General features: G+C 40.4%; 2 protein-coding genes across 5 annotated transcripts in view; both read right to left on the reverse strand.

Moving 5' to 3' along the window:
- FAXC (failed axon connections homolog, metaxin like GST domain containing) overlaps nt 1-5,051 on the reverse strand; it is an 80,185-nt gene extending 75,134 nt beyond the window's left edge. Inside the window, exon 1 of the mRNA XM_029224205.1 lies at nt 4,948-5,051. The gene's annotated coding sequence lies outside the window, so the exon portion shown is untranslated. The remainder of the gene's footprint in view (nt 1-4,947) is intronic.
- COQ3 (coenzyme Q3, methyltransferase) overlaps nt 4,973-27,203 on the reverse strand; it is a 31,521-nt gene continuing 9,290 nt past the window's right edge. The window contains exons 2-8 of one of the 4 annotated variants that reach the window (XM_029224206.1): nt 26,584-26,710; nt 23,271-23,423; nt 20,667-20,766; nt 17,179-17,421; nt 14,053-14,212; nt 12,620-12,814; nt 4,973-5,046 (exon numbers count right to left, since the gene is read on the reverse strand). In XM_029224206.1, coding sequence (XP_029080039.1) covers nt 4,973-5,046; nt 12,620-12,814; nt 14,053-14,212; nt 17,179-17,421; nt 20,667-20,766; nt 23,271-23,423; nt 26,584-26,710 — 1,052 coding nt within the window. Of the gene's footprint in view, nt 5,047-5,128; nt 5,527-8,690; nt 9,102-12,457; nt 12,815-14,052; nt 14,213-17,178; nt 17,422-20,666; nt 20,767-23,270; nt 23,424-26,583; nt 26,711-27,203 lie in introns of those variants that run through there. The other 3 variants (XM_029224209.1, XM_029224207.1, XM_029224208.1) reach the window with 3 other exon arrangements.

A 27,203-nucleotide genomic window follows, 5' to 3' on the forward strand; every position in this document is an offset into this window, starting at 1 on the left:
CGCGGGCGGCGGGCCTGGCCGGCGGGGCCCCGGGGCCCGGGGCGGCAGCGGCGGCCGCCGGCTCCCCCCGCAGCGGCCTCTCCGCGCCGCTCTTTGTGTCGGCGCCGGGAGAAGGCCGCGTGATGTCATTGCTCCCTGGGGCAGGGAAACAGAGGCGGGATAAAGTCACCTACCCCGCGCCCTGCCCCCGCCCCGCATCTCCGCGGTCCGGCGGCCTCCGCCCCGGCCGGAGCTGCAGGGCTGGGCGAGCCGGGCGGGCTCCGCGCCTCCAGGCGGCACGGCCGGGAACGGCTCGGCGCGCGAGGGCAGGGCTGCGGACGTGGCTGGAAATGCGGCTCCCCCCGAAGGAAGCTGCAGTCGGGCCCGGATCTCCGTCCCCCACCGCCACCCCCGGCCCGTCCTCCGCCTCCGCTCCAGCCCCTCCCGCAGGCGCGAGAGCGGGGCGCGCGCAGGACTCACCTGCGGCCGCGCGGAGCTCGGGCAGAGACACCGCCCAGCGCGAGCCGGGAACCGGGGCCCGGACAAGGTCGCGAATTACGTTGCTCCGGCCGTCAGGAAAGCGCTGTGTCTTTGCATAACTCATAAAACACTTATCACATTACACAATTACCTAAGTCTCGGCAGTGTGCCCACGGAGGGATGTCTGGTTTGATAAATAACAACAAAAATGTACTCTAGAGCGATTTCCCCTCCGACAGACGCAGCCCAAGTCCTAGTCTTTCCCCTTGGAAATCATTACCAGGGAACTCAGGGAATGTGGGGTGTTGCTGTTGTTTTTCCTTTCCTTTTCGGTGCAGAAAATCTGTCAAACGTGGATGTGTGTGTTTGTGTGATCAATTTTCTTCCCTTTAACATCATTTTTAATAGTTCCTACGTACAAAGAATAGGGCCGTGCTTCATACAAGTGTATGATGTACACACAAATTTTAGCAAGAGCATGGATAGTTTAAAATCGTTTGAAGGAATTGAAAAAAAATTCAAGTGGCGGGGTGGGGGGGCGGCGGTTATCACTCTTAAGGTGAAAGGATGGATATAAGAAGCCTCCACGCGTTTGCGTGAGAGAGCCGACATTGGAGTGAAGGGGGAAACGCCCTTCTACTTCCCCTGCCGCCCCAGCCCCTTAGAACAGGCAGTGAGGGCGGTCATACAGCTAATAATGTGGGGCGCGGTGCCAGCCCCCACCAGATAAGGGCAGCCAGGCTGGCGCCCAAGCACCAGCACATGAGGGGTCTCAAACACCCCTGCAGACGTTTATGGGACCTCTCAGCAAGAAGCAGAGCATGCGGTTGGAAGTGAACCTTCCACGGGCAGGTTGCAAGGAGTGGAACCCAAGGGCCTGCTGGAGAGACAGAGGTGGTCACCAGACTGTCTTCCGGGGAGAGAGAGCAGGAGGCCGCATAGGAAGCAGAGTGGACAGGTTTGGGATCCGAACTAAAGGCTCTGTGCAGAGAGGCCGCAAGAAGCACTGGCACCAGGGATTCTCCATTGTTCTTCCCCCATGGCATCCGCCTATGCTCCCTTTAAATGTTGAGCCAGTATTTAAAGAATATCCGTTTGTACCTAATTAATGGCCTGAGTGTCTAGGTCCAGCCATGAGGACCTAGTGAGATGGTATGAAGACCTGAGGAGCCAGAGTGAGCGTCTTTACTACACCCCTCCCACCACCACCGCCAATTCTGAAAGCCTTGGCGTCATAACCATGACATTAGCTCCAAGCTAGAGGCATCTTGTTATTTTTATTTTTTCAAGGACCTTGTTTTACTAACTACTGAGGTATTACAAGAGAAAAAAAAAAAAGGAAAGGGCTAATATTTATTGAACACCTGTCTAGTGATGATACATTTTTCAGTAACTCGCCAAAACAATCCGTGTTAAATAACTATTGGCATCCCTATTTTACAAATGAGAAAACTGAGGCTCAGAGAGGTAAGTTAACAAGCTCAAGTCCCAGAGCTAGGTAATGACAGAGCCAGGATTCAAACCCCATGTGTCCCACACCAGCAGCCCTTTGGGCTTTCCACCACCTACAATGGCTATCATCCCAGGTACCAGTGCTGGAGTGCTGTCTATGGTATTTCTTCTTTAGGCCATCGGTCTGTGGCTCAGTCTTCTGAACCACGTCTAAATCCAATGACTACAAAGCCTCAAACGCCTGCCTGTTATGCTATCACCTTTTGAGAAAGGTAGATTTAGGCCATTCCTTTACGCAGATATTGCTATGGCTGTGTCATGTCACTCTGCAGCCTGGCCATAATGATATGACAAGGGACAAATAAATCAGTGCTTCCCAAACTTTGTATATGTATCATCTGAGAATCTGCCACAATGATCAAAAGGGACAATTAGATTAGTGTTTCTCAAACATTACTGTGTATACAAATCACTGGGGATCTTGTTCACATACAAATTCTGACTCAGGAGTTCAGGGGTGAGGTCTGAGATTCTGCATTTCTAACAAGCTTCCAGGTGAAGCCAGACCACACTTTGATTATCAGTGGTCTAGAACACTAGCTTATGAGGGGCATCAAAAACTCTGCCCCAGGGCTTCCCTGGTGGCGCAGTGGTTGAGAGTCCGCCTGCCGATGCAGGGGACACGGGTTCGTGCACCGGTCCGGGAGGATCCCACATGCCGCGGAGCGGCTGGGCCCGTTAGCCATGGCCGCTGAGCCTGTGCATCCGGAGCCTGTGCTCCGCAACGGGAGAGGCCACAACAGTGAGAGGCCTGCGTACCATTAAAAAAAAAACAAAACTCTGCCCCAGAGTGGCATGTACATATATACACTACCCAGTGTAAAACTGCTCATTAGCGGGAAGCAGCCGCATAGCACAGGGAGTTCAGCTCGGTGCTTTGTGTCCACACAGAGGGGTGGGATAGGGAGGGTGGGAGGGAGATGCAGGAGGGAGGAGATATGGGGATATATGTATACATATAGCTGATTCACTTTGTTATAAAGCAGAAACTAACACACCATTGTAAAGCAATTATACTTCAATAAAGATGTTTTAAAAAGAAAAAAAGTGAAGCACACACAAAAAAATGAAAAACAAAAACTCTGCCCCAAAGAGACAGAACCCCATGTTGGATGGTTCCTAACCAACCCAATTAAGTCACCATTCTTGCTGAGTCTGGACACTAGACACACAGATAAAAGGGTTGGGGCAGCAGTAGAATCAGAAATGGAAAGAAAATGAATCAAGACTCAAGAAAAGCAATTAGAACAGAGAATAATGCATATGCCTTATGAGAAGTTGATCTGATGCTCAAGTTCTAGGAGCTGAGGGCGGAAGCCATGGGGCAGGAGAGGTGGGGTAGGGCCTTAGATGGAGAAGAGGGAGAAGACGGAGTATCCTGGGAGAGTAGTGACATCATGGCACCTTTATTCAGGAAACAACACAAAGAGCATAAACAAGTGAATAAAATATTTTATAAGTTTCTTTTATCCTGGACAACATTTTCACAAGAATGTTATACTTTATGCTTCAAAATATAGCTTAAGAGATTTAAGATCCTGCTCTTGTAGTAATAAGTGGATGTGGGGTTCACTGGTGGCGCAGTGGATAAGACTCCACGCTCCCCATGCAGAGGGCCCAGTTTCGATCCCTGGTCAGGGAACTAGATCCCACATACATGCCACAACTAAGGAGCCCTGGAGCCACAACTAAGGAGCCTGCCTGCCACAACTAAGGAGCCTGCCTCCCATAACTAAGACCCAGAGCAACCAAATAAATAAATAAATAAATAAATATTTTTTTAAAAGGTGGATGTGATGTTAGCATTATTGCTGGTTTTATATAATGCAATTTAATGTTATTTTATTAAAATATCTCTGTATTATTCAAAAAATAAAGTTTACTTGATAATGTTACCCTGAATTTTACTGTAAAGCTTCTGCTTTCTTGGCTTGACTTGTGGAGAAGAGATCTAATACTCCCCTACCCAGATATCCAACGTTATAGCTGGAAGCTTGTTGTCACCATAAGGTGACTTTGCCTATCTACTTTCTGATCCCCTGGACTTGGGCATTTTATTAATCAGTATGCAACACTCAGAAAACATTTCCTGAAGATTGACTTGATGCTAGGAAAAGATATTCAAATAATAACCAGGCTCAGATAAGTGAGGGGCAATTAGGAAGGTGGGTCATGAAAGGGTTTGGAAGATTTTTAGCTTGGGCAGTGCATTAGTGTGCTAGGGCTGCTCTAACAAAGTACCACAGACTGGGTGGCTTAAATAACAGAAATTTATTTCCTCACAGTTCTGGAGGCTAGATGTCTGAGATCAAGCTGTCGTCAGGGTTGATTTCTTCTAAGGCCTCTCTCCTTAGCTTGTTAATGGCCGTCTTCTCCCTGTGTCTTTACATGGTCTTTGCTCTGTACATTTGTGTCCTAATCTCCTCTTTATCTAAGGGCATCAGTCATATTGGATTACAACCACCCTAATGACCTCATTTTACCTTAATTATCCCTTTGAAGGCACTACCTCCAAATACAGTCACATTTTTAGGTACTGGACCATTAGGACTTCAACATATGGATTTTAGGGGGACACAGTTCAACCCCTAACAGCCTATTGAATGCCTAAATGGAGATGCCCAATGGCAACAGAATGTGTGGGTTTAGAAAAGAGCTTCGGGCCTGGGAATGAGACAGGTGGGGGTCATTAAAGGGTAGACATGAGAATGTGAGGGTGAATGCTAAGTGAGAAGAGACAGGGGCCAAGGACAGAGCCCTGAGAACACCACAGTTAGAGGATGGCAAGAGGAAGATAGGACCAACCAGGAAACTGAGAAGGAAAGAGAGGCCAGGAGGGAAGCCGGACAGGTGTAGGGCCGCAGAAGCCAAGGGAAGAGGGCGTCTCAAGAAAGTGTGAGATGGGATCAATTGCATCATATGCTCCTAACAAGTCAAGTAAAATAAATTTAGCCCAGCAGCGTAGACATTACTGACCTTGGCAGGTGAGCACTTTCAAGTGTCAGGGGGTCAGAAGCCAGGCTTGAAAAATGAAGGTGGGATAGTAAGTGCAGAAAACACCCACAATGAATTTGGCTGTGAAAGGAGGAAGCAAAGGTTGATCGTCAGAGAGGGGAATAAATATTTCTCCATTCTTTTTAAAAAGGGATCACATGCATTATTTTTGATACTAATACATAAACACAGTACAAAATTCAAAAGCTACAGAGAAGAATGCAATGAAAAGCCAATTTCTACCCAGATATACACACACACACACCAATGTCGCCTCCAGATGCACCCTGCTCCTTGCCCCAGATGCTGACCTTTGTGAAGGACAGCAGCGGTTGTGGGTACCCAAGCTGCCGTCGTGGAGCTTGCCTGTGATGGAGATCAGAGGACCGGAGGGGAGTAAGGAAGGGATGACAAATCCTTAGTATCTTTTCCTGCAGAGTTGCCCCATGCTGTGTCTCTCTTCGCGTGGCTCCCTCTGTGGGTTTCAGGAACTAAGTCCACACATTTCTCCTTCAGCCAGAGGGCTGGCAATGGCTTCCTGCTGTTGCTAGCGCTGGGGTTCTGCATTTTTGTAAATAGTCCTTTTATTAAATGATCCTCAAAATATCCAGTTTGCATGTGCCTTCAGTTTCCTGCTGGGACGCTAAAGGATACAGTCTCCTCCTAACTGTTCCCCAGACCCCTCCCCAGAGACAAATACAACCGTCAGCTTCTGTGTTTATTCCCAGAGATATTCTATGCATTATAAAAGCATTTTCTATTTATTTTTACACAAATTGTATCATTTAACTGCCTGTCCTGCACCTTACTTTCTTTTTTATCTTAAACATAGAACTTCCAAGCTTCTTTCTTTTTCTTTCTTTCTTTCTTTTTCTTTCTTCCTTTCTTTCTTTCTTTCTTTCTTCATAGACTACCACAGATACATATATATATATATATATATATATATATATATATATATATGGAATTTCTGGGTCAAAAGAGCCATGCATTGTAATTGTGATAGATGTTGCCATATTGTTCTCCATAAAGAGCAATACACACTCTCCATAGTTTTGAAAGTGTCTCTTTTCTCATACATAGCCTAACCACACATATTCTTAAATATTTTGATCCTTCCTAATTGTCAATGAGAAAGCAGTCTCGTAGTTTTAAATTTGTGTTTCTTATTACGTGTGAGGTTGAGTACACTTTTTTGAAAGATGCGTTTGTATTGACTTTTCTATGAACTGTTCATCTTTTTCACTGGGTTATTAGTATTTCTCATTGATTTATATGAGGTCCTAATTGAGAAAGAGAATTCTTTTTCTGTAAATTAGTTTGCAAACATTTTCCCCAGCTTGCTATTTTTCAATTTTTTCTTCTATGGCTTCTTGGTTTTCTATCATAGTTTCAAAGAGGCCTTCTCCTCTGAGTGGGATGTTACAATCTATGGCTTCAGATGTTCTTAGGTAACCTCAGGTGTTGACCATAAAGGTATGGTAGAAGCCTCTAGAGACAAGGTTCTGTTGCTGATGAGGTAATGCACAAACCATCCACATAGACATTGGAGTTACTCAGGAAGCTGGGAGGACTCAGGTAAGAACAAAGACACTGTGATTGAGGGTTGTGGCCAGAAGTGGAGTTTGGCAATAAACGGAGAGTAGAGGTTAGGAGAGCTAGACTTGAGGCTTGGAGACATGAGAGCTTTTATTCAAGAGTAATGGCAGTAATGGCAGTGGTCCAGTGGCTAAGACTCCTCGCTCCCAATGCAGGGGGCCCATGTTTGATCCCTGGTCAAGGAACTACACCCCACATGCACAACTAAGAGTTCGCATGCTGCAACTAAAGATCCCACATGCCGCAACTAAGACCTGGCACAGCCAAATAAATGAATAAACATTAAAAAAAAAAAAAAGAGTAATGGCAGTGGGACTTTCCTGGTGGTCCAGCGGTTAAGACTCTGCACTCCCAATGCAGGGTGTGCGGGTTTAATCCCTGGTCAGGGAACCAGGTGCCACATGCCACATGGCGGGGCCTAAAATAAATAAATAAATTTGAAACAGTACATTTATAAAACCTCATATGTAGTATGAGCCCACCTCTGTAAAAGAATTTTTAAAAAGCAGAAAAAAAGAAAAAAGAGTAATGGCAGTGAGTGAAAAGGACTCAAATTCCATCTCGCAACTCTGAGGTTCATAGACAATATGAAACCTCCTCTCAGAATGGCTGCAGGTGAAATCATATCCTCAGAGGAAAGCCAGGTTTCAGTTAAGGTAGAAAGTAAAGGAAACTTCAATGCAGACTTGAGAAGTAGGGTAGTTGATAAATCATGAACTGGTGCTTATAGAGGTCACAGCAGAAAAGTGTAGAAGGGAGAAGTGGGAGGTTGAGTCAGGGAAGACAAATTCAAGAAACAGTCTTAGGGAGAGTTTATAGAAAAGAATCAGTGTGGGTGTCTGAATCTTGGGCAACGACTAGGGATTGCAGGGATCCTTATCAGGCTACAAGAGTGTCAAAAACATTTGGCCCCAGCAGGTCTGTAGAGTGCCAGTCACCTGGGCCTGAACTGATTGATCTCAGAGGAAGATGTCATCTCAAGAGCACGGAGAGATTTGCCTCTGGAAGAGTTAAGGTTCAGCATCCATTGATTGGTTCTCAGGGAAAAACGAGAGCAAAACTGCCAGGTCTGTGGGTGCTCAGGTAAACAAGCAGGGGCCTGAGAGCGCAAAGCCCTCGTTGCGTATTTCTCATCCATCCACCCACCTAGCCTGCTACCTAGGTGGCTAATCCAACTATTTATCTCTATTTAAAATCAATCTTTTGGGAATTCCCTGGCGGTCCAGTGGTTAGGACTCTGTGCTTTCACTGCCAAGGGTGCGACCAAAAAATACATAAATACATAAATAATAAAATCAATCCTTTTTTTTTAATGAGTTGAAATTCTTTAAACGTTGCATAAATCTGATTGTTAATTAATCTAGACTTCTACCATCCCATCCTGACAAAACTAAGTCTAAAAACAGAATCCCAGAATGTCTCTTCAATTTAATATCAAAAGAATGACCAAAAAGAGGCAATTTAAATCATGATCCAGTTTTCACCTTTCACAGCTACTGACACCCTTCATGTTTACTTTTACAAAATATAAGCAGAAGACAGAGTGACCGTATTTTTCTTTTCCTGACATATTCTGTCAAGTAAAGACTATATTTCCCTACTGCAGTATTTTAACTATAGTCACCTTTAACCTTTTTTGGGGGTCATGAAACTTTTGAGACTCTGATGAAAGCTATGGGACATTCTCGGCAGAAAAATACACACACACGCAAAATTTTGTTCCCTATTTCAGGGGGTTCCTAGAACCTCAGAAGCCTGTATCAGGACTCCAGATACAGAGCCTGTTTTAGAGTCAGAAAGACATGTGCAGATCTTACATGATGTCAGTGACTTTATGTCTGTTGGGTCCCATCTGTCAACGGGAAACAAAGATTCAAATCTATCAGAGTGGAAACATCTCGTGTCCATATTTACTTTGTAACTCTCCACCCCCATTCTCAGTTCTGTTCACATCATCTTGAGAACATATTTTCTTCCTTTGGCTCCAACTGGTGGCTTTTAGTTCCTAGACAGTGGCTCGTTTATATGTGCTGCATCCTTTTCTTGCTGGGATACAAGAGGTTTATTGATCTCACAATAAATTCTTTTGCTTGATTTTCATGCAAACCATCAGTGTCAGGATTTTGGGCTTTTTTTTTTTTTTTTTGATACAGGGAAGACTTGCATGTCATTTGCATCTCATTAGTAATAGTCAAGTAAGAATCTCCCTTCTAATAGAGTCGCATTGTAAGTTAATAAAAGCAATTATGTGTTGACTGTTCTAACACTTTCATTTGGTTTTGTTTCCGTCTTTATTTCTCCATTGACATTTTCTTATGATTCGTAGATTTTTGGATCAATGTCTGTAAGCCTGTAATTACACAAATATGTTTTACAGAATTGCAGGGACCTTGCCAATCCAGGTTTAAAAAATATTTCCAGTAAGCATGACTTACTCCTATGCCTCGTTACCGAGCAGTCTCTAAATCTTTACTTGATGCCTCTCAACATTGTGTATTCCAGGTCAACGGTAGCACAGAAGCCCTTGTTGAGTGTCCCTAGCACACATCAAAAAGACATTTCAAATGATGTCAAAATTTTTTACTTTTTTGCTTGACTGAGATATTTTTGTTGTGTAGTACTTGAATTCAATACTTCTCTTCAATTTATAATTAATACAATAGTAAAACCTGTAACTATAATAGAAAGTAAGGCTATAATTTTATTTGGGGTCTTTAAAGCATTTTATTAAGTTGCCATCAGTAGCATGTAATTGTTTCAGTCATAGAAAGGCAATGAAGCTCTAAGAGAACTGAGGCAACTAGCCCAGACTCTAGATTTTGTGATGCTGTTTGATTTAAATGCTTTTGAAGGTGCTACCTTGCATACAGACAATTCACATACGTGATAATAATCCAGTTGTGTGTGGTTATGCTACCACGATGACCATATGATGGTACAGATACTAGGTACAAGTATCAAAGTGGTGACGTGCACAAGCTCAGCAATCAGACTACCTGGGTCTGCATCTTACTACTTGTGAGAGGCTGAATACATTTAACATCTCTGTGAAATGGAGTGGACGGTAGTCCCTACCTAATGGGGCTATTACTGAATCATACTGAATTTCCATCACTTAACAATGTATATTTTTAATAATTGAAAGTGTTCTTTCTAAAATAAATGCCCTTTGTTTGGGGGCTGCTTTTTAATCAATTTCATTACACAGTCCTTAGATTAATCGGGTTTTTTTTAACTTTTTAATTTATTTTTGGCTGCATTGGGTTTTCGTTGCTGTGCACGGGCTTTCTCTAGTTGTGGCGAGGAAGGGCTACTCTTCGTTTCGGTGCACGCGCTTCTCATTTCAATGGCTTCTCTTGTTGCAGAGCACGGGCTCTAGGTTTGCCGGCTTTTGTAGTTGCGGTGCACGGGCTCTAGAGCACAGGTTCAGTAGTTGTGGTGCACGGGCTTAACTGTTCCACGGCCTGTGGGATCTTTCTCGACCAGGAATCGAACCCACCTCCCCTGCATTGGCAGGCAGATTCTTAACCACTGTGCCACCAGGAAAGTCCCTGTACAATATATCCTTGTAGCTTATTTTATTCATAGTAGTTTGTATCTCTTGTATCTTGCCCCTTCACCTTATCTTTCTGTCTTATTTCACTTAGCATCTAAGACCCTCCAACAATATCCATGTTGTTGCAAATGGCAAAATTTCATTCTTTTTTGTGGCTGAGTAGTATCCCATTGTGTGTGTGTGTGTGTGTGTGTGTGTGTGTGTGTGTGTGTGTATTAGGGTGGCAAAAAAAAACTGTTTGGGTGGAAAAACCTGAACGAACTTTTTGCCCAACCCAATACATATATATAAATAACATCTTCTTTATCCATTCACCTGTTGATGGACAGTTAGGTTGCCTCCATATCTTGGCAATTGTAAACAGTGCTGCTATGAACGTTGGGGTGCACATATCTTTTTGAATTAGTGTTTTTGTTTTTGTTTTGTTTGGATAAATAGGAGTGGAATTGCTGGGTCATATGGTAGTTCTATTTTTAGTTTTTTGAGGAATCTCCATACTGTTTTCTGTAGTGGCTGCACCAATTCAAATGCCCACCAACAGTGTACAAGGGTTCTCTTTTGTCCACATCCTTGCCAACACTTGTTATTTGTAGACTTTTTGATGATAGCCATTCTGACAGATGAGAGTTGATACCTCATTGTGGTTTTGATTTGCATTTCCCTGGTGATTAGCAATGTTGAGCATCTTCTCATGTGCCTATTGGCCATCTGTATATCTTCTTTGGAAAAATGTCTATTCAGGTCATCTGTCTATCTTTTTTTTTTTTTGCAGTACACGGGCCTCTCACTGTTGTGGCCTCTCCCGTTGCAGAGCACAGGCTCCGGACACACAGGCTCAGCGGCCATGGCTCACGGGCCCAGCCGCTCTGCGGCATGTGGGATCTTCCTGGATCGGGTCACGAACCCGTTTCCCCTGCATCGGCAGGCGGACTCTCAACCACTGTGCCACCAGGGAAGCCCTGTCCATCTTTTAATCTGGTTGTTTTTTTGATGTTGAGTTGTATGAGCTGTTTATATATTTTGGATATTAACCCCTTATCAATCATATCATTTGCAAATACTTTTTCCCATTCAGTAGGTTGTCTTTTTATTTTGTTGTTGGTTTTCTTTGCTGTGCAAAAGTTTTCAAGTTTAATTGGGTTCCACTCATTTATTTTTGCTTTTGTTTCCTTTGCTTGAGGAGACCAAAAAAACCCCAAAAATACATTGCTACAATTTATGTCAAAGAGTATTCCACCTATGTTTTCTTCTAAGAGTTTTACAGTTTCTGGTTTTCCATTTAGATTAATTTCTAATACCAACACTTTTCTTTTTTCCCAACAGATAGAATGAAGAAGCTTTGCTTTGGTAACAAAACTACTAGAATTCAGACTAAGAATCAAACTTTTAAATGAAACCCAGTGGGAACTCCTGATTTTTAGTGTCCTAATTAGACATTAGCAACTGAAGTTAAAATTTCTTTTAACCCTTTAAATTTCAGTTTCCTCCCTGGAATGCCACTGAGAAGCAAATGATAAGCTAAGATGCTTGGGAATTGTTTGCGTGGTGAGCCCAATCCAACAGGCATTGACAAAGAAATACAGAAAGCTTATAAGCTTAAAAGTGAGTAAGGCTACGGAATTCCCCGGTGGTCCAGTGGGATGCAGCCAAAAAAAAAAAAAAGGCTAGAAAGTAAAAGCTGACTTTCTGTATGAGTCACAGGCGTTCAACCTATATTTCTCATATTTGGTCAACACCCTCTATCAAAGTCCTTATACATTCTGGACTTTCAGAAAAAGCCAAAAAATCACATACTTCAAGAGGAGTGAAAGTATATTTCAAGTCAGTCCCTCTAATTACAAAATGTTAGCCGAAAAAGAAAATTTCCATAACTAAACTCTTAAATTGAGTTCAAAAATCTTTTCTACTTAAAAAAGGCACCACAAAACATTTATAGAACTGTACAGAGAAAAATGTCCAACATAATCTGAATTTCTTGATTCTAATGTTTGACCAAACCCAGTATATATTTAACAATCAATTTGCTTTCCAAAAACCAAAATTTAAAGGAAAAAAGACATTTTATCTTCCTAAATATAAGTGGTATAAAATAAAACCAGTGAGAAGCATAACTGCCTTTAACTAAAACCAAATAAAGAAGAACCTAGATGATACAAATTTACTTAAATTAAAACATTACAGTATATATGTATGTGCATACATGCGGGAAAAATATATAATCTGTAAGATGAAGTGAAATATGTATACCCTATTTATATAACAAAGGCTGAGAAACTTAAACTCCTAGATCACATAGACTAATCCCTTGAAGGTAGCTATTAGATGAAACAACAAGAGTTTTTATCTAAGGTTTTAGCCCTTTCTATTTGACTTTCTTTTCTTTATGATCCTGTCTCAAAAGACAAATGGTATATTTTGTGTATTTGTAAACATCAGACTTTCAAGCCATTTTACTACAGTCCTTAGAAACAATTCATTTCTTCAGCGCTTCATGCACACCTGAGTTGGTGGAGGTTTCAATGCGGAGCTCTTCTGTTTCCTCCTTTAAAGCAAACTCGGCAGGAGCTGGGTGTTTCTGCATGCTGGATTTCAGGGCATGAGCTGCATAATTAAGGCTGGTGTTTTCACTCCAATGCCAGTAACCTGAGAAGGGGTTGTAGAGCATTCCTGCCACAGTTTGAACTGACAGACCGTCTGAGAAAAAAAAATATCAGACAGAGCATATTTAATAAATATTTACCTTCCACATGCCAAGAGTCTCATGCAACTCTCCAAATTAAAAAAGGATTCCTAACTCAATAGGCACAAATACTTTGTAGCCATGAACAGCTCATTCTTTACTGCAGTAGAACATAAACTCTAGCACGGTATTTGGAATTTGGTAAGTACTCAATAAATGTTAGCTGTTTTTAGAAAATCCGGCCAACAACTGACTGTTCCAATCATCTTTAAAATATTTTTTCTACTCTATTTTCAACAAAGTTACTTGCAGAGAAGAAATTACCACATTTCATTGGACAGATAATATTATTCCAAGTAAAATCAAGTTTATTGATATACTGTTACATGAACAAAAAGCATGAGACACACATGAGCCTAAGAGGAATACCAAATGCCAAATAAATGAACTGACAAGTGTTATTACTTGACAGGAATTCAACAGGTAAATCAAGTGCTCACGAGGTGTAAAGCAGAGCTAGGCACTGTGGGGAGCGCAAAAAGAAGACAGTCTTGCCTTCAAGCCAGAAAGAGGTTAAGAACACTAAAATAACCGTACTATAAGGCATGCTATAACTAGCATAAAACACTACATAAAAAGTGACAGGCTCCCCTGGTGGCGCAGTGGTTGAGAGCCCGCCTGCCGATGCAGGGGACACGGGTTCGTGCCCCGGTCCGGGAAGATCCCACATGCTGCGGAGGGGCTAGGCCCGTGAGCCACAACTACTGAGCCTGCGTGTCCGGAGCCTGTGCTCTGCAACAGGAGAGGCCGCAACAGTGAGAGACCCGCGTACCGCAAAAAAAAAAAAAAAAAAAAAAAAAAGTGACAAGGAAGTTCAAAATATATCTGACTATGAAGGAAGTAATACGTAAAATAAGCTGATTCAAGCACGGCCTCAACAGGACAAACTGAGGATGTGTAACTAAAAGACATTTGTACCTCATCCTTAAACAGGTGAGGACTAAACAGCCAAAAAGTATTCATTGATCATCTATGATTTGCTTGGCCCTGGGTTAGGTGCCATAGGTGAGAGAAAAGTGGATGTAATACTTAATCCTAACTTCAAGGCGTTTATGATCTAGTTGAGGAGAGAAAACCAACATCCAAAGAATAGTGGCCTATTTCATTAAGTGCTAGGTTATGTGATTAATAATTACAGGTACATTAAAAGTTCAGTTAGGCCTTGGAAATTTGAAAAAATTTTAATACTTACTTGATTCCAGAATGCTCTCTAGCTTTTCAGGTGAAACAAACTTCTCCCATGTATGAGTACCTTTTGGTACAATACCTGCAATCTGCTCTGAAAATACAATTCCCAAGGCATAGGACAGCTGTGTTTTGTTGATTGTAGTAATGAATAAAGAACCACCAGGCTAAAAAAAAATATGTGTAGAAGTAAAATTTTAAATGTTAGGAGTAACAGTTAGATAAAGGCTTGGCTTCCCCCATCCTCCTCCCTCCTTCCAAACAATTTAAGTGCAGTTAAGATACACAAGTATGGGGACTTCCCTGGGGGTCCAGTGGTTAAGACTCCGTGCTCCCAGTGCAGGGGGCACAGGTTCGATTCCTGGTCGGGGAACTGAGGTCCCACACCGCACGGTCAAAAAAAAAACACAAAACACAAACCCACAAGTGTGAATAAAATATAATCTACCAAAATAGAGGGTTTTTTCCTCTTGGGAAGTTCATTGTTATGGGCAGTCCACTAAAGATGCGTGTACTGAGTTTATGCAACAGGGCTTACAACTAACTCCTAAAATCATACATTACTATGATTTATGTTTATATTTATACATTCTTTTGTACATAGCAAATAATTTGTAATAAAAATATAGAAATGAGATCCGGCTGCTCTTCCTTGTTACATGTCCACACTGATGTCTTAATGTGTCAACACTGCTTTCTTTTTGGGTGCCGAGTCTGCCTAACTTGTTTGGTACAGCGCACACTGCCCCATGGTTTGTGCAGGCTGGCAAGGCTGATAAGTGTTCTCTGACAAAAGCCTTAATGATTAAGGTATGAAAGTGTTTTGTTTTGTTTTGATTTCATTAGTATAAAGAATATAAAGAGATCAAGATAAGAACTTCAGTGAATGCAAACCACTTCCGGGATTGTTTAGTCTGCCATTTTTTAGTGACTATATTTATAGTGTTTCCTGTATGTACTCCCACAAATGGCAAGAACATTAATGTCTCTTCCACACATTCTCATTAGCACCTGATGGAGATAAAATGCCTAAGACCCCTTCCAAAATAATCATATTAAGATATATATGTATGAAAATATCTCAAATAACACTCTAAACCAAAAATAAAAATGATAAGAGAAGGCCCTGAAATATTGCGATGTGCCCTTAAGACTAAAATATCAGACACGACTTCATTACACATTATAACTTTTCTCTGTAAAACTCTAGTATTCTAAAATATCTCATTAAAAATCACTTATGTGTGGGCTTCCTGGTGGCGCAGTGGTTGAGAGTCCGCCTGCCGATGCAGGGAACACGGGTTCGTGCCCCGGTCCGGGAAGATCCCACATGCCGCGGAGCGGCTGGGCCCATGAGCCATGCCCGCTGAGCCTGTGCGTCTGGAGCCTGTGCTCTGCAACGGGTGAGGCCACAGCAGTGAGAGGTCCGCGTACCGCGAAAAAAAAAAAAAAATCACTTATGTGTCAATTATACCTCAGTAGAGCTAAGGGAAAAATTACTTATAAATATCTAATCTGTGTTTCATAAAATCTTACTCTAAGGAAATAGTGATGAGCATTGGTCATTTTTTTTTTAAATAGGCTTTCCATTAAAGGAAAAATTAGTTTTAAATTCCACGATGCCAGTATCCCTAATATATGTGAGAACTTCCATCCATACACACTGACTGAGACACTACCCAAAAAGAAATAATTAAGGAATTTTCCTTGGAAAATAGGAGGTATACCTAATGAAATTTGTTTTTAAGAGGAAACACCACCAAGAAACTATACACATTGAAGGAGACTATGGAGATATGGCAACTAAATGCAATATGGAACACTGGATTGGATCCTACAACAGAAAAATGACATTAGTGGAAACACTAATGAAATTTAACAGGGTCTGTAGTGTAGTTAATAGTATAATGTTAACTAATTTTGTAGTTTTGAGAAATATACCATGGGTTACATACAGGGCTAGGAGTACGGTGAGGCAAGTGAGGTACTGAGGGCACAGAATCCAAGGAGGCACTCACTCTCTGGGGCATGCAAATGCAGGACTGGCACAGAATAGCGAGTGCCGCCTTTGACTTTCTGCCACACCTGCCTCACCCCAGTTCCTACCCTTATTATGTAGAATGTTAACAGTAGGGGAGACTGGGTGAAGGGCACCCTTCACCACCCTTCACAGTGGGAACACTGTGTACTATCTTTCCAACTCTTCTATAAATCTAAAATTATTTTAAAAGTATTTTTTAAAAGCTCTATTTAGATAAAGGCTAAGCATTTAATTCTTTTAGCTCTTGACCTTAGGGAGTTACCTCTTGAATACATAAACAACAGAGTTGATATAGTAATAATAATATTTTGGAAATATTTATTAAAAGAAAATTTGGAACCACCTTCAGAGGACTGCGTCAAATTATATAAGCATAATAATGTAGGGACTTCCCTGGTGGCGCAGTGGTTAAGAATCCGCCTGCCAATGCAGAGGACACACGTTCGAGCCCTGGTCCAGGAAGATCCCACATGCCGCTGAGCAGATAAAAAGATGTAGCCTTACGCCCTACTTAAGTGCCTAGTGACCTTTGACTTAAAGACCATGTGAACTCTGACACCTCAGATTCTGATTTTCATTGGGTCAAAGGAGGTCATAATGCCTGCCTTACCTTCCTCACCTGGTTGTAGGTAAGATCTGATGAGATCATATGTATGAAGTATTCTTTTATAAGCTGATAACTGTTACACATATCACATATACAGAGTGACTTAACAAATGCTGGCTAACCAATTTATGCTAATAATGTTTTTTTATTTTTAAGTATTAATCCAAGTCAATTTCTTAGTAATTGTCATTCAATGCCTATTAGGTAATTAATCCAGACTACACCAAAGAAAAATACCACTATAAATCTATTGTTTGTATTGCAGTGTTCAGCACCAACATTTTTCAAGATCCCTGGACATCAAGATACTAGATCTGGAAAACCCCAGATATCGAGGGCAGGCTGAGAGGCAGAAGTAATCTCCAGTAGAGATGCTGTCCCCTCATCCTGTCTTCCTGGTTTCAAGTATTATAAAACATTTATTGCTATGGATACATACACAAACTCAAAAGAAAACACAAATAAGTAAACTCTGTAAGTCTTACTTTTAACACTTGACAGCAGCACTGTATAAACATTTCTAGATCAATCACATGTTCTACAACTTCAGAAGCTACAACAGCATCAAATGTTTCTGCAGTTTCTTCCACAATCTTTTCCAGGGAACACGCTCTGTACTCTATCCGCTTATCCAGGACTGGGTCAAATGATTTATGGTGCTGTGCTGTTTTAATGTTCTCATCCACAGGATCAATTCCAATAACTGAAGCCCCAAGCCGCCCTAGAGGCTAATGGCATAAGAAATCATTACCCTCAGGAAGAAAATAGAACGCACGTTAGCAATAAAAAGCTTCTCAAAAAGGAGACAAGATTAGGCACGAGGTGTTAATTGTTGGAGATCATTTATGGGTACACGAAAGTTCAATATACCATTTTCTCTAGTTTGTACATGTTTGATAATTTCCATAATAAAAAGCTTAAAAGTGAGAACAATAATCACAACAACAACAAAACTTATCAGGAACTACTTAAGAATAGTGAGGAAATTTTTGTCTACATTCTCTAGATATATTTACAGGCACACAGTACAGTATTAACATATTTAAAGTGCAATAAATGTAACATGTCATTGTAAAAAGAGCAAAATTTTCTAATACTCAAATTCTCTGAAGCACATTTTTTTCTCCATAGTTTCTCTTGTGACTGACTAAAAACGATTCTTCGTAGCTAATTCTTCTTTCAGCCTTTATATTCAGTCACTTCCCATGACATGCCCAAGTTTTTAAACACAGCCTTTATTTTGATCAAAACTGCATAGCATTTATTTTATAACTCTTTAGTTAATAAGTTAAAAGTATAAATCAAATTATTTTAACTTTAGAGACATAAATCTGTAATAATACACGGAGATCATAGAACACATAGAGTAAAATTGTACTAATTTACAATTTGATACACCTCATATTCTTGATTCTAAAGGGTGTATTTTCACATATTTTACATTTCCTGAAATTTTATAATTGATGTCAAGAGAAACCAGCGCACTGCCATATGAAGAACACATTTTCTGTGCATATGGAAACTTAGCTATGTATCAAAGGCCTCTGTTAACCTCACTGTCAACTTGGTTGTTATGATCTTGACAGTAACACACACCATCGTATCTTCACTTACATTTGTATCCTGTACTGTTTGCTTAAAATATCTTTCAAGCAAAGATTATGATGCAGCATTTAAACAAAAAGTTATTGTGTTGATAGGATATTACAAAATAGAACTGTAGGGCATAAATATTCTGTCAGCTAAAGCAAGTATTGTTCACAGGGAGAAGTACTCTAGAGCACCTAAGAAGGGGAGAGCCCCCAAAGCAGGCAAAATTCTGTTACGTTTTGATACTGAAGCAAGTGCAAAAGGACAGCTTATCAGTGCATTTAAACCAGCGGAAATTGCCTAATATCTTGGGAGAGAAGAGACAACAAAATTTCCAAAGCTATTCAAATGACCAGTGCTTTTTTTTTAATTGAAGTATAGTTGATTTACAATATTATATTAGTTTCAGGTGTACAACATAGTAATTCAATACTTTTATAGATTATACTCCATTTAAAGTTATTATAAAATAATGGCTATATTTCCCTGTGCTGCACAATATATCCTTGTTGCTTATTTATTTTATGCATAGTAGTTTGTACCTCTTAATCCTCCTACCCATATCTTGCCCCTGTCCCCTTCCTTCTCCCCACTGGCAACCACTGGTTTGTTCTCTGTATCTGTGAATCTGTTTCTGTTTTGTTATATTCATTTGTTTGCTTTATTTTTAAGATTCCATACATAAGTGATAACATACAGTATTTGTCTTTGTCTGACTTATTTTACTAAGTGTAATACCCTCTAGGTCCACCCACATTGTTGCAAATGGCAAAATTTTCATTCTTTTTTATGGCTATTATTCCTGTGTGTGTGTGTGTGTGTGTGTGTGTGTGTGTGTGTGTGTGTGTGACATCTTCTTTATCCACTTATCTGTTGATGGACACTTAGGTTGCTTCCATATCTTGGCTCTTGTAAATAGTGCTGCTATGAACATTGGGGTGCGTGTATCTTTTCGAATTAGTTTTTTTGTTTTCTTCAGATGTATACCCAGCAGTGGAACTGCTCAGTCATATGGTAGTTCTATTTTTAGTTTTTTGAGGAACCTCCATACTGTTTCCTGTAGTGGCTGCACCAATTTACATTCCCACCAACAGTGTACTACGGTTCTGTTTTCTCCACATCGTCATCAGCATTTGTTATTTGTAGAATTTTTAATGATAGCCATTCTGACTGGTGTGAGGTGATATCTAATTGTGGTTTTGACATGCCTTTCTCTGATGATTAGCAATGTTGAGCATCTTTTCATGTGCCTATTGGCCATCTGTATATCTTCTTTGGAAGAATGTCTACTCAGGTCTTCTGCTCGTTTTTAACCTGGTTGTTTGTTTTTTGATGTTGAGTTGTATGAACTGTTTATATATTTTGGATATTAACCCCTTATCAATCATATCATTTGCAAATACTGTCTCCCATTTAGTAGGTTATCTTTTTGTTCTGATGATGGCTTCCTTTGTTGTGAAAAAGCTTTTAAGTTTAATTAGGTACCATTTATTTATTTTTACCAGTGCCCCATTTTTGTGTAAAGAAAAAATAAATCCTCACTATAATTTTCTGAAATACTTATATATATTTTTTGTTTTGTTTTATTGTCTTTAATAATATTGCATTTAATAGTGTCAACAGAGAGTCTTCTATCAGTTTAATTATTTCTTCTATGTAAGTAATCTATCCTCCTCACTAGAAGTTCTTTGAGTTTTCTCTTTTTCTCTGATATTCATCATGATATGTATGTTTGTGCCTTCATTTGGCATCATTAGGGCCCATCTGAGGTTTCATGTCTTTTTTAAATTCTAAGATGAAATACTTATATATTTTTAAGAAAGTAAAAAGCATGTACTAGTTTATAATCACAAAAATATTAAAAACAACATTATACACTTCCTGTTTTAAAAATGAACAATATTATTTGTTAAAAGGATAAAAGAGGCATAAGCTCACTTTTTCTCAATTTTTTTTTTCCCAGTTAAAAATGCCAAGAAAGTTGGGCTTTCCTGGTGGCTCAGTGGTTAAGAATCCACCTGCCAATGCAGGGGACACAGGTTTGAGCCCGGGTCCGGGAAGATCCCACATGTCGCGGAGCAACTAAACCCGTGCACCACAACTACTGAGCCTGCGCTCTAGAGCCCGAGAGCCACAACTACTGAGTCCGCGTGCCACAACTACTGAAGCCTGCGCACCTAGAGGCCATGCTCCGCAACAAGAGAATCCGCTGCAATGAGAAGCCCGTGCACCACAATGAAGAGTAGCCCCCGCTCACCGCAACAAGAGAACGCCCGCACAGCAACGAAGACCCAACACAGCCAGAAATAAATAAATAAATAAATATAGAGTTCCCTTTTAAAAAAATAAAAGAAAAATGTCAGGAAAGTTGTAAATCACTTACCTCCGTTAACAATCCACCACCACAGCCAACATCAAGAATCTTCATCCCAGACAAAGGTTTTCCTGGCTGGTGATCAGCAACTGTTTTTAAAAGATTGTCTCTTTTAAAAAAATTCAAAATATATTAAAAAAATCATTAATTTTATCAATAAAGTCTTAAAAGTGCATAATTTTCAAAGAAATATTAAACTCTCTTTTTAAATAGACTATTGATTTTGGGGGTAAAAAAACTTTTATTTTCAGCATAAAATGACATTATTCTTAATTTATAAGATATTTTTGGTAGTCAGAAGCAGGAGGTTTAAAGTTCTTGAAATAATCTACTAATAATTATGACTTAACTATTACTTTAGTAATAATCTAAAGAAAAACTTTAAAAACAATCTAGTTTAGATTAACCTAATTTTATTCACTTGAGATATCATGTCACCTGAGGTATTATTAGCTATGTTGCTAGTACTTGCTAGACCCATTTCATATCAGCAACAAATAGGTTATTTTACAGGGTTTAGTAGAAGCAGACTGGAGATCTATATTTGCAGAATTTGCCTACATTACCTTCTAAATTGAGTCACTTTTCATCTTCTTAGTGGTGTTTTCACGATCATGTAAACAGGCACCCAAATCAAGTAGACTTAATTCTAAGATAATCATAGCAATATTTTCCCACATACACAAATGTAAGCACACACACACACCCCCCCATATACACACACAGATATATATAGCTAACAGTATCGTAAACTAAACTTTTAAGTTGGGCTACATACAAATTCTAATTATACTTATATTAAAATAAATGTCATATATAACAAGGACATCTTAGGAAATCTTTTATTGCTATTCAAATTAACTGACTTCTAAGAAAAACCTAGATAGTGGTTAAGTAGATAATTTCAGAACGTTATACAGAAAGGACCCATTTCAAATGAAATCCAATCCATTCTTCACACATTGGCCAAAATGACTTCTTTATATCATAGTTTAGATCACACTGCTCCCTTTCAATGGCTTTAATTATGATCAGAATAAAATCTAAGCTTCTAACCATAATTTGTACTGCCCTGGATGGTCTTTTCTAGTGTTATGTCTAACTAGTAGTGTCACATTAGTTGGAACAGAGTAGTTCTCAAGCTGAGCGTGCATCAGAATCACCTGGAAAGAAAACACAGACTGCTGACCCCCCAAAGCAGTAGGTCCAGTGTGATACCTGAGAATTTTGTATTTCTATCAAGATCACAGGTGATACTGATGTTGCTAGTCCAGGGCTAACCTTGAGAACCACTGATCTAGCCTAACAGAATGACATTTCTGCTTTTCTCTGCCTTAGTGTTTCAATGATCCACTAATTCAGTGGTAATAAGAATGTGCCAATATTTTCCTTTTTGCTGCACTGATAAAACCAGCAAAAACCAATCAGGAAGTTCCTTGAGGGCAGTCTGAATCTGATACTCTGTGTCTATCACACTGCCTTGCCCATGTCGGCTGCTCAAAAATGTTTAATAAATAAATAAATAAATGGACAGAAGAACGAATGAACAATTGATAAGTGGAGTCTTGATAAGTGGAGTCTGATGAACCCTTGCCTTTATCTCCCATGGCAAACTCTAAGTTCCTGAAGCACACAGACTGTGTTTTGAATGATGAATATCTCAGTAGCTTTTACAGATTCCAGCCCCCAAGTTCTGTACAAGGTAAGTTCTCAAAAAAATATTTGTTGAATTGAACTTTCTCAGTACTATTCCCTTTATCAGAACTGCCTAAAGGCCAAAGATGCTATAAAATGACCTTGATGCCACAGGACCCTAATTCCTTTTCATATGGATTTAATTCTAATTAACTCAATAATATCCAAAAATACTTCAAGTTAATTTATGAAACAGTGTAGAACTCGAGTGATGCTATTAAAAAATTAATAGTTTCGGGACTTCCCTGGTGGGACAATGGTTAAGAATCCACCTGCCAGTGCAGGGGACATGGGTTCAAGCCCTGGTCCGGGAAGATCTCACATGCCGTGGAGCAACTAAGCCTGTGCGCCACAACTACTGAGCCTGCGCTCTAGAGCCTGTGCTCCGCAACAAGAGAGGCCACCGCAATGAGAAGCCTGTGCACTGCAATGAAGAGTAGCCCCTGCTCGTCACAACTGGAGAAATCCCGTGTGCAGCAACGAAGACCCAACACAGCCAAAAATAAGTAAATAAAACAAATTTTAAAAAATATTTAGGGCTTCCCTGGTGACACAGTGGTTGAAAGTCCGCCTGCTGATGCAGGGGACACGGATTCGTGCCCCGGTCCGGGAAGATCTCACATGCCGCGGAGCGGCTGGGCCCGTGAGCCATGGCCGCTGGGCCTGCGCGTCCGGAGCCTGTGCTCCGCAACGGGAGAGGCCACAACAGTGAGAGGCCCGCGTACCACAAAGAAAAAAAAAAAAAAAATTAATAGTGTCAAACAATGGATATTGAAGAGAATCTCCCTAATTTCTAAAGCAAAGTTAAAATGCAGCATTTTGAACCTAGGCATAAACCGAGAGAAAAATGAACTCGAAAGAAAATGAATTATTGAAAAGAGTTGTATTTTAAAAGATCTAGAATTTCTGTAATGTTACCTAATGAACGGCACCCTCAGGTCATTCATAGAGTGAAGAGGTGCATATACTCCTTGCTCGTCCCACCACCTGTGCGCCAAGGCCAGGAAGGTCTTCACCTCACTGCTGTCTACAGTGGTCCGGGAAGTACTGTACAGTCTTGTCCAAGGGAGTCTAAGAGGTCAGAAGGAAGAGCCAGGCAAAAACTGCCATTTAAAAAAATGTAACATGGGATATATTAAGTAGAAAGATATTCTAATTTGCAATTTACTAGATTCTAAATATATGTATCGCTCATTTTTGATGCTTCAAAACAAGTTTTCTTATAATCACATTGCTTATAAATAGATATATATATGTATATATGTGTGTGTGTATATATATATATATATATATATATATAGTCACAGATGAAACAAATTAATTTGCTTTCGAAGTAAGTTACAACAAAAATGAAACTTTATAAAACTTGGCCTTTTGGGTCACGTAGTAGTAGTAGTAGTAGTAACTATTTACTGAATACTTACTAAATACCAGGTACTGCTTGTTTAAGAAATCCCTATATGTCATATGCCATCTTATTTAATCCTCAGCAACTCCATAAGGTAGGTACTATTATTATCTCTAGTGCACAGACAAGAAAAGGAAGGCTCAGAGAGATTAAATGGTGGAGCCAGGATTTGAACTCAGATGCCTCAGCCTTCTCTCCATTTCTACTGCTTGATCATACTAATCCAAGCTCCCGTCATCTCTTGCCTGAACTATTGTCCTAGCCTTCTATTTAGTTGGCCTTCTTAGGACTTCATCCCCCTCTAATCTGTTCCCCACAATGCACCCAGAGTGACTGTTCTGAAATATAAATATGATCATGCTATTTTCCCACTTAAAATGCTTCCATGGCTTTCCAGTGACATTGGGAAAAAGACCAAAATCCTTAGCACAGCATACAATACTCTGAATTATTTGGTCCCCAGTTTCTTCCCTCTCCAAAGTCACTTCCCACTACTCTCTTCATCCTCCCCACTCCAGCCACATGGGTCTTCTTTAAGTTCTTTGAATTGGCAATGCTTGTTCATTCCCCAGATACTTTGGACATGTCATTCCCTCTGTCTGGAACATTGTTCTCACATTCCCCCTTCCCTCCTTTACACACCTAATTAATTTCTTCTCATCCTTTAGACCTTAGTTTAAATGGAATGTCATCTAATACTGTCCTATTTTAACTTCTATACAACTCTGTACTTCTTTGTGAGCCTATGTGATTAGTTGATCATGTCTCTCCATTGGAACATAAGCTGTCTTGCTTACCATTTTATCCCTAGTGACAAGCACAGTTCCTAAAACACAGTTGGTGCTCGGGAAACATTTGTCAAATAAATAGGCTGAAGGAGAAGGCCCAGAAAAGTATATAATTCATGTAAATATATTTTTTAATCAAATGGAATCGAACAGGGACTAAATGGGGATCAGACAGATACTACACCAGGTCCCATGTCAAAGTACATGATAGGAAAATTCTTCAGAGGTTTTTGGGTAAAAGAGAATAAGTTGTTACATTAGCATAGGTAATGCCATTTAAATTTTACTACGTTTTTCTAAGCTACATAGAGTACATTCTATATTGATTACTTAATATCCTTTTAAGAGTTAAATATCACTCTTCTTTAATATTATTTTATGAATATTACCCTCTTTTTCATGCTTCATGCAAAGCCTCAGTAATCAAGGACTAACTTACAGGGACTTCCCTGGTGGTCCAATGGTAAAGAACCTTCCTTCCAACGCAGGGGACGCGGGTTCAATCCCTGGTCGGGGAACTAAGATCCCACATGCCATGGGGCAACTAAGCCCCCTTGCCACAACTACTGAGCCCACGCACCTCAACTAGAGAGCCCACGTGCTCTGGAGCCCGCACGCCACAACTAGAGAGAAAAAAAAAAAAACCTGCACACCACAACTAGAGAGAAGCCTGTGTGCCGCAACGAAAGATCCCACATGCCACAACCAAGACCCAACGAAGCCAAAAATAAATTAAATAAATAAAATAAATTTTTTTGAAAAAGGACTAACTTGGGCTTCCCTGGTGGCACAGTGGTTGAGAGTCCGCCTGCCGATGCGGGGGACACGGGTTCATGCCCCGGTCCGGGAGGATCCCACATGCTGCGGAGCGGCTGGGCCCGTGAGCCATGGCCGCTGGGCCTGCGCGGCCGGAGCCTATGCTCTGCAACGGGAGAGGCCACAACAATGAGAGGCCTGCGTACCGCAAAAAAAAAAAAAAAAAAAGGACTAACTTACAATAGTTAACAGTAGGTGGTTGCTCAGTTGACTAAGAATGATTTTACAGACATCCAATCTTAAAAGAGCCAGTTCATTTATGAGCATGCACTTGGAGAACAGAGCTCATACCTTAACACAATGCAATATTTTTCACAAAGTTAGAAATTGGTTTCTAATATATGAATACATAAAGATATTACTTTGATTCAATATTACTATCTGGAATGTATACTTAACCACCTTATATTTATGTTACACCCAAATCATTTATGATTTAAGCACTGCGTTATTTGTGTCCTGTCATAAGGATATTATGAGGAAGTAAAAAGTAGTTCTCTGAGTAATATAATCTTGCATTAAAAATAAAAGCTACCGGGGGCTTCCCTGGTGGTGCAGTGGTTGGGAGTCCGCCTGCCGATGCAGGGGACGCAGGTTCGTGCCCTGGTCCGGGAGGATCCCGCATGCCGTGGAGCGGCTGGGCCTGCGCGTCCAGAGCCTGTGCTCCGCGGCGGGAGAGGCCACAACAGTGGGAGGCCCGCATGCCGCAAAAAACCAAAAACAAACTAAAAATAAAAAAGTAAAAGCTATCGGGCTTCCCTGGTGGCGCAGTGGTTGGGAGTCCACCTGCCGATGCAGGGGACGCGGGTTCGTGCCCCCGTCCGGGAGGATCCCACATGCCACGGAGCGGCTGGGCCCGTGGGCCATGGCCGCTCGGCCTGCGCGTCCAGAGCCTGTGCTCCACAGCGGGAGAGGCCGCAGCAGTGAGAGGCCCGCGTACTGAAAAAAAAAAAATATATATATATAAAATAAAATAAAAGCTATCGCTAAATATGGATGAAAGGCACGCACTGGATGTATACTATATTACAAATTTTCTGTGGGTTTGAAATTTCCCAAATTTAAAAGCTGTTGGAAAAATAAGAATATTTAAATAAATAAAAGCTACCTTAATCAAACCACATGAGCTCTACTGACAAAGTTTATTAAACACAATCAATACTAAACTATTATTGCACATAATTATGTGAATATTTGCCACAATAATGAATAAACTTACCTGTAACTTTTCATCCTATTCAGGCACGCAAAAGTCATGCTATAGGATTTGAAACACATGATTCTGTATTCACTGAAAACCGATGGTTTAATTTGTAGAGTCCAACTGAGCTGATTTTTTGAATAAGCTGAGAAAAGAAAATTAAATGTCTAGAGAAAGCATTGCACAGTATGAATCCCTGATATGCATGTAATTGAAGAAACTATTTTATACAGCAATCTTATATTACAGTTGATAAACAAAAGGGTTTTTTCCCCTTAATTTTAGATTTTACTTTAAATTATAAAATAAAAATCTTGCATTCTGCCATCTAACTCCAATCAGACATTTCTGAAATAATAATCATCAAAAATAAGTAATGCCTATGGTAAAGTTTTTCATGCCATTTGTTTTTACATACACATTATGCTGCACAAAATTATTAAAAATGATATTCAAATTAAAACTACATTACCTTTTAAACTAGAGTAATTTTTTTTTTTTGCCACACCACACACCTTGTGGGATCTTAATTCCTCAACCGGGGATCAAACCCGAGCCCTTAGCAGTGACAGCACAGAGTTCTAACCACTGGACCACCAGGGAATTCCCACAAACTAGGGTAATATTAATTTTGAGAT

Source organism: Monodon monoceros, unplaced genomic scaffold, assembly GCF_005190385.1.
Source record: "Monodon monoceros isolate NGI ecotype Baffin Bay Population unplaced genomic scaffold, NGI_Narwhal_1 Super_Scaffold_15, whole genome shotgun sequence".
Taxonomy (NCBI): domain Eukaryota; kingdom Metazoa; phylum Chordata; class Mammalia; order Artiodactyla; family Monodontidae; genus Monodon; species Monodon monoceros.